General features: G+C 44.3%; 1 protein-coding gene across 1 annotated transcript in view; it reads left to right on the top strand.

Annotated features, from left to right (window-relative positions):
• The window catches only part of LOC103672917 (vomeronasal type-1 receptor 4-like), an 18731-nt gene extending 2978 nt beyond the window's left edge, over nucleotides 1-15753 (top strand). The window contains exon 2 of the mRNA XM_040634398.1: nucleotides 15694-15753. Within this exon, the coding sequence (XP_040490332.1) occupies nucleotides 15694-15753 (60 nt within the window). The remainder of the gene's footprint in view (nucleotides 1-15693) is intronic.
• Nucleotides 15754-15757: the final 4 nt, after the last annotated feature.

Raw genomic sequence — 15757 nt, forward strand, 5'->3', positions numbered from 1 at the left:
GCACAAGCAGGGGGAGCAGGAGAGGGAGAAGCCAGCTCCCTGCTTGGAGGGAACTCCATGCGGGACTCCATCCCAGGACCCCGGGGTCATGACCTGAGCCCAAGGCAGATGCTTAACCAACTGAGCCACCCGGGCATCCCATGGTGTTTTCTTCTTTTAAAGAAATCTTTTCCCAACCTATCAATCACGAAAGTAGTGTCCCCCAACTCCCCTTGGCTCACTCTTTCTGGGGACGTTCAGCGTTCCTGTCGGAGGACTTAATGAATCATCTCAGCTTTATAAGGAGATAGTATTGTTGCTGTACCAGGACGTACTAAAGTTTCCTGAACTTGTTCCCTGTCGGTAAGTTGTATTTTCCATGTCATTTGCACCTGCAACCCCACCTGCAGTAGGCAGTAACCTGCCCATGTCTTTGCCTTGAATGTGAGACGGAGACACCCTACCACAAGAAATACACCTTCAGATTCTGTCTAAAGGTTCAAGTCTCCAAATGAGGAGAGCAGTTTGATTGGGGAGTAAGCCCAGTGTGACAATATGTATATAATATTGATATCAGTACAGAAAGTGTTCATGTATGTTAGGAAAACATCCCAAATTCCATAAAAAAGGATGGATAACTCTGAAGGCAGTGAAAATTGGTCCATTTGTAGATGAAACTGGTATTGGGCAAGGGGTAATTCATGGGGACTTACATTTATTTTATTCCTTACATATTTTATAATGAAACATGCATGTAATTGTTTACAGGCAAAAATATCTTACAATATTGAAATATATCCACAGAAATATTACTAATGGTGACTTCCTGGGATAGCTTCTTCTACGGGAAAAGAAAGGAAAAACAGAAGACTAAAATGTGCTGTGTGTGTCTATGTTTTATTTTCTTAAAGCATGTGTTATGTTTTAGAATCCCCACAATAAATAAAAGGGTTTTCATCCTATCAGGTTTAGGGCATAAGAGGTCAAGGCATAAGCGGGGCTCGGAGACGGTATAGATATTTATTCCCGTCACTAAGCATCAAGTACCAATAAACACATCCTGCCAGACCCACCGGGGTCACTCTGTCTGGCATCCCCAAAGAGGAGAGAGAAGGCTGGGTCATTCCCCCAAGTTCTACTTGCAGCTAGCTCTAAGCTGTCTACTCAGATTAAGGAGTTTTTAGGGTTATTTTTGTATGTAAGATTTGTGTCTCATAACCTGAAATTAAAGAAAAAATCCAATAATAGATGAAGACAAATATAAATGGGGAAATCGAGTGGGGAATGAATTACTCACAACCGATTATGACTTTCAGCCATCCCTCCTCTCCTACCTCCGTTTCCCCACAATTAGGACCTCCACCTGGCAGTCGGGTGAACGTGATGGGTCCCATGGCCTTCATCTCCTGTCTCTCCTCATCTCCCTGACTTCTGCCTGCCCCATCCTCTCCACCCAGCCTTTCTAGACAGCCATCCTGCCACATTGCCTCCAGTGTGTGCCCTCTTGAGTTCTCTATCACAAAGAATTCCATCGTCCGTCCAACACTTCCCTTCCTTCAGCTCCATGCCACCCTTCCTCCCCTCCCTGTATCCCATCCCTGACCCCCGTTACAGCGACTGCATCCCAGGGATTGCGTCCTTGATGTTGATAGCCCTCAGCTGTTGATTGCCCCCATCGCCCCCCACCATTCTTCACTGTGGTGCTTTGCTCCCTGGTCCTGTCATCCCAGCCCCTTTCCCGGGTCCTTTGGTCCACTGATGCCCACCGGTGGACTTTCTCCTTGCTCCTGTTGTCTATATATGTCCGTTTCCTCTCTGCACCCTTTTCCTGTGGACCATGCTGGGCCCCCAGGATCTGCACCACCAGCTATCGTGCCTCGCTTCTGTAGCCCTTTCCTGAATATTGTCTGCAATGCATTTACCCAGCTGTGCCCTCTGCATTCCTGCACGGACTCTCACTCCTCCCCTTACAGCCTTGCATGCCGTGACACCTGGCACCCATATGGTTCCACCACCTGGTGTTCCCCAGATGCTTCACTTTCTTGTACTCTCTGCCCCTTGCACGCCCCTAAGCCCTGCAGTGTATTTTATCCCCATTGCACCTTTTGACCCTCATGTGCCCTCAGAGCCTGCGACCCTCTCCCCGGTGCCTCGATCCCACGTGCCCCTGGTCTCTGCAACCACATCTCGTCCCCGTGCATTTTCCCGTGTCCTGTTTGTTGCCGTGCTCTCCGTCATGCGCTCGCCTCCTGGACTCTAGGTCTCCCCCTGTGCCCTGGGTCCCAGATGGCTGATGGCAGTTTGACAGTCTAGACTGTTGTAACTGTTCCCCGGTGGGGTGCTCCAGGGCTGGAACCCAGGTGGGGGTGCCCTCCAGTTTCCTGGTCTGTGGTGAAGAGGCCAACAGGGAGAGGAAAGGATTCTTTTTATTTCATAGGGTCCTGTGAAAACAGAGATGAAGCAGTCCTGGTTCTCCTCACGAACTGTTATTCTTGAGCAAAGGATTAGAAGGTTGAATTGGGGACCGTGGGGTCAGTGCAAGGAAGCGCTGGTGTATAGGAGAGTTGGGTTCATTGGGGCCAGCTCTGTGGGTGGTGGGAGTTCTGATGTCACCCAGTGGGACATCCACAGAGAAAACAGATTCTGTTATCATCATCATCATTATTTGTATTTCTTTTCCCTTTTTGGGAATGAAATAGTTTCTAATATCATTGTCCCAGAAAACTAAGGTTTCCTATTAAATTGCTTCCTATTTTATAAAGGACATGGAAGTGTCTTTTCCTTTCCTTTCTCTTTTCCTTTCTTCCCCCCTCCCGCCTTCCCTTCTTTTCTTCCTTCCTTCCTTCCTTCCCTCCCTCCCTCCCTCCCTCCCTCCAAGGTTTTTAAGAAATATCTACACCCAACATGGGGCTCCAACTCACAACCCTGAGATTGAGAGTCACATACTCTTCAGACTGAGCCAGCCAGGTGCCCCGGAAGTGTCTTAAATAGATAAAATTATGTGAATTCTGGGAGTAGCTTCTACTGGGCAGGCTCAGGAAAGACAGGTATGTGTGGTGAGAGCATTAAGATCTAGTCTCTTAGCCAATTCAAGTTTCTGAGAAAGTATAATCTATACCCACCATGCTGTACATTATAACCCCCAGAACTGATTCATCCTGCGTAGCTGAAACTCGTCCAAGATGTCCTCATTCCACCCACACCCTGAGCCCCTGGCAACCAACTTTCTAGTCTTTGCTTTTTTGAATTTGACATTTATTTATTATTATTTTTTAAGGATTTATTTTATTTTTTGTTTTCTTAAATATTTTTAATAATTTATTATTATGTTAGTCACCATACAGTACATCCTTAATTTTTGAGGCAAAATTCCATGATTCATTATTTGCGCATAATACCCAGTTCTTCATGCAATATGTGCCCTCCTTAATACCCATCACCGGCCTATCCCAATCCCCCACTCCCCTCCCCTCTGAAGCCCTCAGTTTGTTTCCCAGATTCCACAGTCTCTCATGGTTCATTCCCCCTTCTGCTTACGCCCCCCTTCATTCTTCCCTTCATTCTCCTACCGATCTTCCTACTTCTTATGTTCCATAAATGAGTGAAACCATATGGTCATTGTATTTCTCTGCTTGACTTATTTCGCTTAGCGTAATCTCCTCCAACCTGTCCACGTTGCTGAAAATGTTGTATAATCGTTCTTTTTGAAGGCTGAGTAATATTCCATTGTATATATGGGCCACATCTTTTTTTTTAATAATAATATATTTTTTAATATATTATGTTAGTCACCATACAGTACAGTACATCCCTAGTTTTTGATATAAGGTTCCATGACTTATTACTTGCGTATAACAGTCAGTGCACCATGCAATACGTGCCCTCCTTACTACCCATCACCAGCCTATCCCATTCCCCCACCCCTCTCCCCTCTGAACCCCTCAGTTTGTTTCTCAGAGTCCATAGTCTCTCATGCTTCATTCCCCCTTCTGATTACCCCCCCCCTTCCTTATCCCTTTCTTCTCCTACCGGTCTTCCTAGTTCTTATGTTCCACAGATGAGAGAAACCATATGATAATTGACTTTCTCTGCTGGACTTATTTCACTTAGCATTATCTCCTCCAGTGCCGTCCATGTTGCAGCAAATGTTGAGAAATCGTTCTTTTTGATAGCTGAGTAATATTCCATTATATATATGGACCACATCTTCTTAATCCAGTCATCTGTTGAAGGGCATCTCGGCTCCTTCCACGATTTAGCTATTGTGGATAATGCTGCTATGAACATTGGGGTGCATATGGCCCTTCTCTTCACTACGTCTGTATCTTTGGGGTAAATACCCAGTAGTGCAATGGCTGGATCATAGGGTAGCTCAATTTAGCTTTTTAGGGGACCTCCACACTGTTTTCTAGAGTGGCTGTACCAACTTGCATTCCCACCAACAATGTAGGAGGGATCCCCTTTCTCCACATCCTCTCCAACAATTGTTGTTTCTTGCCTTGTCAATTTTTGCCATTCTTTTTTTTTTTTTTTAAAGATTTTATTTATTTATTTGACAGAGATAGAGACAGCCAGCGAGAGAGGGAACACAAGCAGGGGGAGTGGGAGAGGAAGAAGCAGGCTCATAGCGGAGGAGCCCGATGTGGGACTCGATCCCAGAACGCTGGGATCACGCCCTGAGCTGAAGGCAGACGCTTAACCGCTGTGCCACCCAGGCGCCCCAATTTTTGCCATTCTAACTGGTGTAAGGTGGTATCTCAGTGTGGTTTTTTTAAAAATATTTTTTATTATATTATGTTAGTCACCATACAGTACATCCCTAGTGTTTGATGTAAAGTTCCATGATTCATTACTTGCATATAACATCCAGTGCACCATGCAATACGTGCCCTCCTTACTACCCATCACCGGTCTATCCCATTACCCCACCCCCTCCCCTCTGAAGCCCTCAGTTTGTTTCCCAGAGTCCATAGTCTGTCATGCTTCATTCCCCCTTCTGTTTACCCCCTTTCTTCTTCCCTTTCTTCTCTTACCGATTTTCCTATTTCTTATGTTCCATAAATGAGTGAAACCATATGATAATTGTCTTTCTCTGCTTGACTTATTTCGGTTAGCAGTATCTCTTCCAGTCCCATCCATGTTGCAGCAAAAGTTGAGAAATCATTCTTTTTGATGGCTGAGTAATATTCCATTGTATATATGGACCACGGCTTCTTTTTTTAAAATTTATTATTATTATTATTATTTTAAGATTTTATTTATTTATTTGATAGAGAGAGACAGCCAGTGAGAGAGGGAACACAAGCAGGAGGAGTGGGAGAGGAAGAAGCAGGCTCCTAGCGGAGAAGCCTGATGTGGGGCTTGATCCCAGAACAACGGGATCCTGCCCTGAGCCAAAGGCAGACGCTTAATGACTGCGCCACCCAGGCGCCCCTATTATTATTTTTTTTAATGTTTTTTTATTACGTTATGTTAGTCACCATACAGTACATCCCTGGTTTCTGATGCAAGTTTCGATGATTCATTAGTTGCTTATAACACCCAGTGCACCATGCAATATGTGCCCTCCTTACTACCCATTGCCAGTGTATCCCATTCCCCCAGCCCCCTCCCCTCTGAAGCCCTCAGTTTATTTCTCAGAGTCCATAGTCTCCCATGCTTCACTCCCCCTTCTGATTACCCCCCTTTCTTTATCTCTTTCTTCCCCTACCAATCTTCCTAGTTCTTATGTTCAATAGATGAGAGAAATCATATGATAATTGTCTTTCTCTGCTTGACTTATTTCACTTAGCATTATCTCCTCCAGTGCCATCCATGTTGCAGCAAATGTTGAGAAATAGTTCTTTCTGATAGCTGAGTAATATTCCATTGTATAGATGGACCATAGCTTCTCAATCCAGTCATCTGTTGAAGGGCATCTCGGTTCCTTCCACGATTTAGCTATTGTGGATAACGCTGTTATGAACATTGGGGTGCATATGGCCCTTCTCTTCACTACGTCTGTATCTTTGGGGTTAATACCCAGTAGTGCAATGGCTGGGTCATAGGGTAGCTCAATTTTTAACTTTTTAAGGGACCTTCCACTGTTTTTAGAGTGGCTGCACCAACCTGCATTCCACCAACAATGTAGAGAGGGATCCTTTCTCCACATCCTCTTCAGCAGTACTGTTTCTGTCTTGTTGATTTTTGCCATTCTAACTGGCTGGGTGGTATGTTAATTGTGGTTTGATTTAATTTCCCTGATGGCTAATGATTTTGAACATTTTTCATGTCTGTTAGGCATTTGTGTGTAGATCATTGGAAAAGTGTCTATTCATATCTTCTGCCCATTTTACATGATTTGTTCATTTGTTTCTTTGTGTATTGAGTTTGAGAAGTTCTTTGTAGATCTTGGATGCAAGTCTTTTATCTGTAGTGTCATTTACAAATATCTTCTCATTCCGTCAGGCTGCCTCTTGGTTGTTTTGACTGTTTCCTTGGCTGTGCAGAAGCTTTTTATCTTGATGAAGTCCCACAAGTTTATTTTTTCTTTTGTTTCTCTTGCCTATGGAGATGTGTCATGAAAATGTTGCTGTGGCCGATGTTGTAGAGGTTGCTGCCTATGTTCTCCTCTAGGATTTTGATGGATTCCTGTCTCACATCAAGGCCTTTCATCCATTTGGAGTTTATCTTTGTGTGTATGGTGGGAGAGAGTGGTCAAGTTTCATTCTTTTGCATGGAGCTGTCCAATTTTCCCAGCACTATTTATTGAAGAGACTCTCTTTTTCCACTGGATGTTTTTTCCTGCTTTATCAAAGATTAGTTCCCCAAAGAGGCGAGGTTCCATTTCTGCGTCCTCTATTCTGTTCCATTGGTCTATGTGTCTGTTTTTGTGCCAGTACCATGCTGTCTTTGTGATCACAGCTTTGTAGTACAGCTTGAAATCCGGCATTGTGATGCCCCCAGCTTTGTTTTTCCTTTTCAACACTTCCTTGGTGATTCCGGGGCCTTTTCTGGTTCCACACATATTTAAAGGGCTGTTTGTTTCCACTTCTTTGAAAAATGTCATTGGTATTTTGATCGGGATGGCATTGAAAGTGTAGATTGCTCTGGGTAGCGTGGACACTTTAACTATGTTCATTCTTCCGATCCATGAGCATGGAATATTTTTCCATCTTTTTGTGTCTTCTTCAATGTCTTTCAAGGAAAGGATTTGTAGTTTCTAGAATATATGGATCCTTTATGTCTCTGGTTAAGTGAATTCCGAGATAAGGTATAATTTTTGGTGCTATTGTAAATGGGATGGATTCCCTAATTTCTCTTTCTTCAGTCTCATTGTTCGTGTATAGACATGCAACTGATTGCTGAGCATTGATTTTGTATCCCGCCACATTACTGAATTTCTCTATAACTTCTAGTAGTTTGGGGGTGGATTCTTTTGGGTTTTCCATATAGAGTATCATGTCATCTGCGAAGAGAGACATTTTGACTTCCTCTTTGCCGATGTGGATACCTTTGATCCCTTTTTGTTGTCTGATTGCTGTTGTAAGGACTTCTAGTACTATGTTGAGTAATAGTGGCGAGAGTGGGCACCCTTGTCGTGTCCTGATTTACCCAGGAAAGGCTTCCAGCTTTTCCCCATTGAGAATGATATTTGCTGTAGGTTTTCATAGATGGTTTTTATGAGATTGAGGAAAGTACCCTCTATCCCTACACTCTGAAGGGTTTTAATCAGGAAAGGATGCTGTATTTTGTCAAATGATTTTTCTGCATCTATTGAGAGGATCATATGGTTCTTGGCCTTTTTCATGTTGATATGATCTATCACACTGATCGATTTGCAAATATTGAACCACCCTTGCATCCCAGGGTTGAATCCCACTTGGTCTTGATGGATTATCCTTTTAATGTATTGTTGGATCCTATTAGCTAGGATCTTGTTGAGAATTTTGGCGTCCATATTCATCAGGGAAATTGGTCTGTAATTCTCCTTTTTGATGGGGTCTTTGCCTGGTTTGGGGATTAAAGTCATATTGGCCTCATAGAATGAGTTTGGTAGTTTTCCTTCTGTTTCTATTTTTTGAAACAGTTTCAGGAGAATAGGTATTATTTCTTCTTTGAATGTTTGATAGAATTCCCCGGGGAATCCATCAGGCCCTGGAGTTCTGTTTTTTGGAAGGTTTTTAATCACTGTTTCAATCTCTTCATAATTAATTGTTCTGTTTAAAAAATCAATTTCTTCCTGTTTCAGTCTTGGTAGTTTATAGGTTTCCAGGAAGGCCTCCATCTCTCCCAGGTTGCTTAATTTATTGGCATAAAGCTGTTGATAAACGTTTCTAATAATCCTTCCTATTTCATTGGTGTTGGTTGTGACCTCTCCCTTTTCAGCCATAATTTTATTAATTTGGGTCCTTTCTCTATTCTTCTGGATAAGTCTTGCCAGTGGCTTATCTATTTTATTTATTCTTTCAAAGAACCAGCTTCTAGTTCTGTTGATCTGCTCTACTGTGCTCCTGGTTTCTAAGTCATTGATCTCTGCTCTAATCTTGATCAACTGCTTTCATGTGCGTGGATTAGGCCTGTCCCTCTGTTGCTGTTCCAGGTTCTTGAGGTGAGAATATAAAAAGTGCATGTTAGATTTTTCTATTCTTTTGAGTGAGGCTTGGATGGCTATGTATTTTCCCCTTAGGACTGCCTTTGCAGTGTCCCATGGGTTTTGGACCGTTGTGTTTTCATTCTCGTTGGTCTCCATAAATTGTTTAAATTGATTTTTGATTTCCTGGTTTATCGAATCATTCTTGAGCAGGATGGTTCTTAGTCTCCAAGTGTTTGAGTTTCTTCCAGATTTTTCCTTGTGATTGAGTTCCAGTTTCAAAGCATTGTGGTCTGAGCATATGCAGGGAATAATTTCAGTCTTTTGGTATCGGTTGAGACCTGTTTTGTGACATAGAGCATGGTCTATTCTTGAGAATGTTCCATGTGCATTAGAATAGAATGAGTATTCTTTGGTTCTGGGGTGTAGTGTTCTATATATATATCTTGAAGGATCAATTGGCTGTGGCATTCAAAAGCTTGTTTCTTTGTTGATTGTCTGCTTGTGATCTGTCTATTGCTGATAGTGGAGTGTTGAGGTCCCCTACTATTAAGCGGACATCATTTTTATTACTATATGTCTCTTTTTATTCTGGTTAGAGTTGGCTTTGTGTCTTATTTGCTCCCTGTTGGGAGGCAAAGATAATTCATAACTGTCATATCCTTATGGCCGATACATCCTTTAAGAATAATATAGTGCCCTTCTGTATCTCTAACTATAGTCTTTAGTTTTAAATCAATCTGTCTGATATGAGTTTGCTACCCCAGCTTTCTTTTGAAAGGGTCCAAATTGGCATGAAAGATGTATTCCATCCCTTACTTTCAGTCACTGGTTGTACTTTAGGTTCAAGAATGAGTCTCTTTTAGACAGTTAATGGATGGGTCATGTCTTTTATCAATCTGCCACCCTGTGGCTTATGGGAAACATTAGGCCATTTACATTGAGAGTGATTATTGAGAGATATGATTTTAATGATGCCATGTTGCCTGTAAAGTCTTTACAGTTTCTATAGATTGTGACTTTTCTGTTCTAGCATACACTCTTGGGGGCCTTTTTACTTTTATAGAACCCTCCTAATCTCCTGTAGGGCTGGTTTCGTGGTTACGAAATTGGTCAGTGACTAGGCGATTCTGGACAAGTCTTTCTCTCCATTTCAATTCTGAATACCTACCTTGCTGGATAAGAGGATCCTTGGCTGCATGTTTTTCTCTAGAAAGAGCTTCTAAAAATGCCCCCCACCCTTTCTCTCATTACTAGGTCTGTGTAGATGATCTGATGTAATCCTAATACCTTTGCCTTGGTATGTGAGAAATTTCTTTTCTCTTTCAGCTTTCAGATCTACATGTATCCCTGGATCTAATATTTGCGGAATTGCATATAACGTTGGACGTGGCGTGGTTTGTCGTGGTTGAGCTTGGGGGGGTCCTCTCTCGCCTCTTGGACCACGAATGCTTTTCCTTTGAAAGATTAGGGAAGCTTTGTCTCCACAATTTGTTCAAATATCTCTTCCTAGACACACTCTCTTTTTTCTCCACCCCTCGGGGATGCTGATGATTCTGACATTGGAGCGTTTCATTGAAGGTCAGCTAATCTCCATAACCTATATTCTTTTTTTTTTTTTTTTTAAGATTTTTATTATTTATTTGACAGAGAGAGACACAGCGAGAGGGGGAACACAGCACGAGGGAGTGGGAGAGGAAGAAGCAGGCTCCCAGCAGAGGAGCCTGATCACGCGGGAGGCTCAATCGGGACCCTGGGATCACGCCTGAGCCGAAGGCAGGCAGCCCCTGAAGCCTACGCTACCCAGGCCGCCCATCCTACTCCTACATTCTTGAGATTGGATTTTTTTTTTTGAGGCCAAGTTTCTGTTTTAGCTTTTCTCTTCTACTAACCCATCCTCCAGTTCACTCATTTTGCTCTTCTGCCTCGTTTACCCTGGCGTCAGAGCATCTAGTTTTGACTGCATTGGATTCATAGCATTTTTAATTTCTGCCAGATTCACTCCATTTCCGCCCTTAGAGATTGTATATTCTCGAAATTAATATTTTCGTCAAATATTTTTTTCAAGTCTACACATCATCTTGACCATTGTACTCTGAACTCCATTTCTGATAATTTGTTATATCCATATCCGTCAGTTTGCCTGTGACAAAGGCCACAGACTCTTTATCCTTTGTTTTGCTGGGGGAGGATTTCTCTTCGTCATTCTGATGAGGAGAGTTTCCGGTTGGTTTGCCCAGAGCCCCAAATTATTGACCAGGACCCAGGCAGTGTGCCTTGTTTTTAGGGACCTTAGGGATGTGGGCTTCTTGATTGTCAGCCTGCCTTCTGGGCGGGGGCCTGCTGCACCCGATACTCAGAGTAACCCCTCTTTGGTTAAGAGTCTCGTGACCCCTGCGAGGGGATGCGGTTGGCACACTGAGCCTGTATTTCCGGGCTTTTGTTCTCTGGCAGCTTTCCCTGGCGAGTTTTCTGTGCACTCTTTCTGAGAAGAGCAGCAGTGGCCAAATCCAGCCTCTGTCTCAGAACAGAGGGATGCAGTCGATCCTACACTGAGCTTTTCTGGCCACTTTAACTTGTTTCTGTTGGTGCTGCTAAAAAAAAGGCTGTGCAGCGTCCGAGGATGTGTGCCCCACAGCCGGTGCCCAGCCCTCACTTCCAGGGCTGGCACGTCTCTGTCCTTTGTGTTTAACACCGCCAGCCGCCCAGCCGCCCCGCGTGCTCCAGAGCTCCGGTTCGAGTGTGGATTCGCGCTCTCCGGAGCTCCAGTTTTTCAGTCTGTTGTGCGCGCACTCTCGGTTCACTGTCTCAGTCTGCTCTCTCGGGGGTGCCGTCCTCGGAGTCCAGGTAGCTCTCCCGTGCAGGTGGCCACCGCTTCCCCTACGCTGGAGCAGCGGCTCCCTCCCCCTTCCGTTTATCTTCTGATATCTGTTGCGGTTTCATGGCTCCCCCGCTTCATACCTAATACTCAGCGCTGGAGATGTTCATTTGTAGAGATCCAGATGTATCTTCCTGTGTCTCCAGGCTGATTCCGTGGGTGTTCAGGATGGTCTGGTACCTATCCAGCTCACTCAGGGACCAGCTGAAAAAAGGGACCCCTACTTCTCCCGCCATCTCAGCACCACTGTTGGACCACATCTTTTTTTTTTTAAATAAGCAAAGGTTTTTATAGATTTTATTTATTTATTTGGTTACAGAGACAGCCAGCGAGAGGGGAACACAAGCAAGGGAGGTGAGAGGAAGAAGCAGGCTCCTATCAGAGGAGCCTGATGTGGGACTCGATCCCAAACGCTGGGATCAAGCCCTGAGGCTTGAGCAGCGGACGCTTAACGACTGCACCACCCAGGCGCCCCTGGACCACATCTTCTTAATCCAGTCATCTGTTGAAGGCATCTCAACTCCTTCCACAATTTAGCTATTGTGGACAATGCCGTTATGAACATTGGGGGTGCATATGGCCCTTCTCTTCCTACGTCTGTATCTTTGGGGTAAATACCCAGTAGTGCAATTGCTGGATATTAAGGATCTTATTTGTTAAGTAATAGTACGAAATGTGGGGCCAGAAACTCCCAACCCAGGTGAAGAGGTCCCATGCTTTGCTGACTACAGCCAGTCAGCACCCATCTGTTCCAAAGGTTTTTTTTGTTGTTTTGTTTTTATTAAGTTTCATTGTTTATCTGACGCAGAGTGAGCACAAGCAGGGGGGATCAGCAGAGTTGAGGGAGGAAGCAGACTGCCACTGAGCAGGTAGCCCGATGCGGGGCTGGATCCCCAGGACCAGGATCATGACCTGAGGTGAGAGGCACGGCGTCAACTGAACCATCAGGTGCCCCAAGTGTGATGTTACCTTCTTTACTCACTCTCACTTAGAAAACCTGTCAGAATATTTTCTTTGCATCGTTCCATACATTGACCAATGTGTTCCTTTTGGACAAATTCTACATCTCAGAAATGGGGTTAAATCCAAGGGCCCTTCCGTTCACTGGATGTTTGACATAAGAGTCTCATAAAGTGGAAAAGTATTAGTCTCATAGATTATTTTTGAAATTTATCAATTTCATTTATGAATTATGTGTGAGAACTCTTTGAATAATACCTGGAAATGCTCAAAAAGATGGTGGCCATATATTGGAATTGTTAGTTTCTGTATTACTGCTCTAAGTGACATGTGATTATTTTCCTCAGCATTTTACCTCTTTGCTGTTCAGAAGTACCGGCCCTTGGACCAGAGGCGTTAGGCAACACTTGGTGAACTTGTTAGAAACGCAAGAAACTCGGGCCCCTGCCCCAGAACAGCATCAGAGCCTGTATGTTAACAAGATCTCCAGGTTGTGGTTGTGTGATACGTTAAATTCTTGAAGTATGCTTCCGACTCCGTGAGATTCCCATTGAGAAAGATGCACAACTTCGTATGATGTAAAATAGAGCAGCCCGAACAGCTGGAATGCCGTGTGGATGCCGTGTGGATGCCTAAGAGGTAGTCTTTCTCAGGGGTTTTAGTGAACCCTATCGCCCTCCTCTTTCCTCCGAGATTAGGGAGAACATCATGGAATGATTTTGTGTCCAGTCCTCTTAGCGTGTAATTCCGACCACTCACCTAAGTCAGAACCAGTTCTCGAATCGTCTCTTAAGGTAAAATTACACCAGTCTGCCCAGTGGTCGCATGGTAAATGTAGTATTTATTTCAGCGATGGTTGACATTCAGGGATGTGGCCAAAGATTCCTCCCAGGAGCAGTGGGAGTGCCTGGACCCTGCCCAGTAGAGTTCACCCAGTGCTTACTGGTAACAATTCTGGGAAGAAAATCAAGTGGTGGGAGAACTACTGGTCAGATCCTTCACTGCTCTTGATTTGGTTACGGAGGTTAACTGGTGGTTGAAAGAGTACAGTCTGCCTCTTACAAGATTGACCCTCCTGCTTCTGTGTATGAGGGGCTCTTGTGAGCCTTCCACCTCTTTCTTCCGACGGACACTGTCCTGCTGCTACTTCCACCTCACAGAGCAAGAGTCGTATTGCTGTTCACTTTCCTACAAAACACCTGTATTAGTTGACATTGAATCATGCAGAGACTCAACATTGGAACATAGCGGTGCAGAAATCCAGTGATTTCTAACGTGGACCCTTATCGGTGTCATGGATGGGCGCGTTGCTTAGGTTGTCGGGGAAATCAGGTGATGCCTGTCTCATTTTGTCTCTGCTCATAGCTTAGGTGTTGGATGCACACGACAGTGTGAAGAGAAGGAAAGAACATGTTTTCTTGGCAGAATGACTTCCCTAGGGAAGTTCTCTGCGAGAATGCAGGGAAGAACGGCTGTGCCTCCTGACCTGTCAGACCCCAGGTTTCCTGCCCCAGTCAGTCCAGAGTTGCGATGATGGTCTTCAAATGCGCCAACGTTTGCCAGGGTCTGCCTGGAGGGATGACAGAGGAAAGAGACTTGCTCGAGCACTCCAAAGCTCCCTTGGGAGCCACTGAAAAAGCGTGTAATTGTTTTGTTTGGTTCATTTTTTTTTTTTTGATTAGCAACTGGAAGGTTCGAGCTTTCTCCTCCCAGCCACGCTCTCTGATTGCTGCTGTGGGAGAGAGAGACAAGTGCGGTCCTGAGGGGCAGGTGCGGTCACAGGATCCCTGAACCCATATCTCAGGGGTCTGCTGCCTCCTCCCCTCACCTGCCTGGCTGGTGAGAACTTCACGTCAGCCCACCGTCCTCACCGCGGAGAAGCGTGCCTCCACGGACAGGCAGAGTTTACCATGAAAGCCTGGCTGTCAAGTCGAGGTAAGTGGTTGTATTAGAAAAGGGAGCTGCTTCTGGGTTTTGACCTCGGAGTCTACGGTCCTAGCCACACAGAGGCAGGAATAATTCCTGGGGCGTCAGCTAAGCTAATGAGGCAGACGAAGTCCTTCACGTCACCCAGTGATGGTGGCCCACACGTTAATGTCCGTGTAACTGACCATGACAGTCATTTAATGAAACCTTCCTGATTTTTAAAGTGCTCAGGGATCATAGTTCTGAGATCAGCCTGCCCTCTGTCTACCTTACAGGACTCAGAGCCTCAATTGCAGGATTCCCAGACTTGTGCTCGTAACACATTCGGAGCTTGTAATCACAGGATGGTCCTGTGTGGACCACGTAATCCCATGCAGAGTCAGTGTGTTCAAGTTACAGTTGCTCGAATAAATGTTTTCTTCAGCTCCGATTGTCTCATGCAATTAATGGAGACAGTAATTGTGCTTCTGCTGAATGCAGCGGTGGTCTGTTGGTTGTGAGGCGGACTTCCTTCTTGAGGTTAAGGGACAGATCGTTAAGGAAAGGGTAACTTTATGAGTTTCAGATAGTAGCTGTCAGGATTGAAATTATCTTATATTTTATTTGGTTTTAAAAATGTTATTCTAATATTGATTCAAAATATTCACTACTGCAATTCATAAAATGTACATGGTTTCATACCTAGGGTGAATTTTGCATCTATGTCCCTTACATGTTTTTATTTTTCAAAAACCATGCATCATTGCTAGTAATTTTATGAACTTGGTATGAATAAGTTAATAAGTGTATGATCTGAGAAAAGAATTAAAGATGTGTAGTTTTTAGTCTGTGCTATTTACCATATAGTGTTGTTTCATGTCCTATAATTTAGGGTCCGGCATGAGTTTTCCAAGTTTCCTGCAGTAGGTGACATTGTGTTTTGTTCCTGGCATAAAAGCAAACAGATCCTTTTTCTCTTTTTGCCCTCCTAATTGCAAGCCGTTCTTCCGTTCATTAAATGTGTGCTCGTCCTGGGGCAGGCTGCTGGGGTATTAACCTGCAATCCGTACCTCTGCTTTTCATAAGATTTCTGAATATTCATTCATAATTGGCATTGGCTATAGAATAAATCTATGTACATGGAAGCGTGTAAGATCAAAGTATTGATGTCACCGCAATCTGACACCAAATGGAAAAGCAATAGAAGAAAGATATGTCACGGGTGATCTGAAAGCACCATGACCACATTTTTGGTGTTGCTCGGTGGTGGTTCAAAGCGTGCTTCTGTTCCTAGCACCTGGCATTTTCAAGTCCCCATCTGCCCTTAAGCTGCATAGGGATTTAGACGCATGACTTCACTGCTCTTTGCCTGAACTCTGTAATTGCCCCATCTCTGCAGTTAAAAGTGACAGTAGCCAGCCTCTCGGCTTTTGTGCAGAATGAGGAGGTGACCATGTGACTCC

The sequence above is a fragment of the Ursus maritimus genome, unplaced genomic scaffold (genome assembly GCF_017311325.1).
Source record: "Ursus maritimus isolate PB19 unplaced genomic scaffold, ASM1731132v1 scaffold_19, whole genome shotgun sequence".
NCBI classification, from domain to species: Eukaryota; Metazoa; Chordata; class Mammalia; order Carnivora; family Ursidae; genus Ursus; species Ursus maritimus.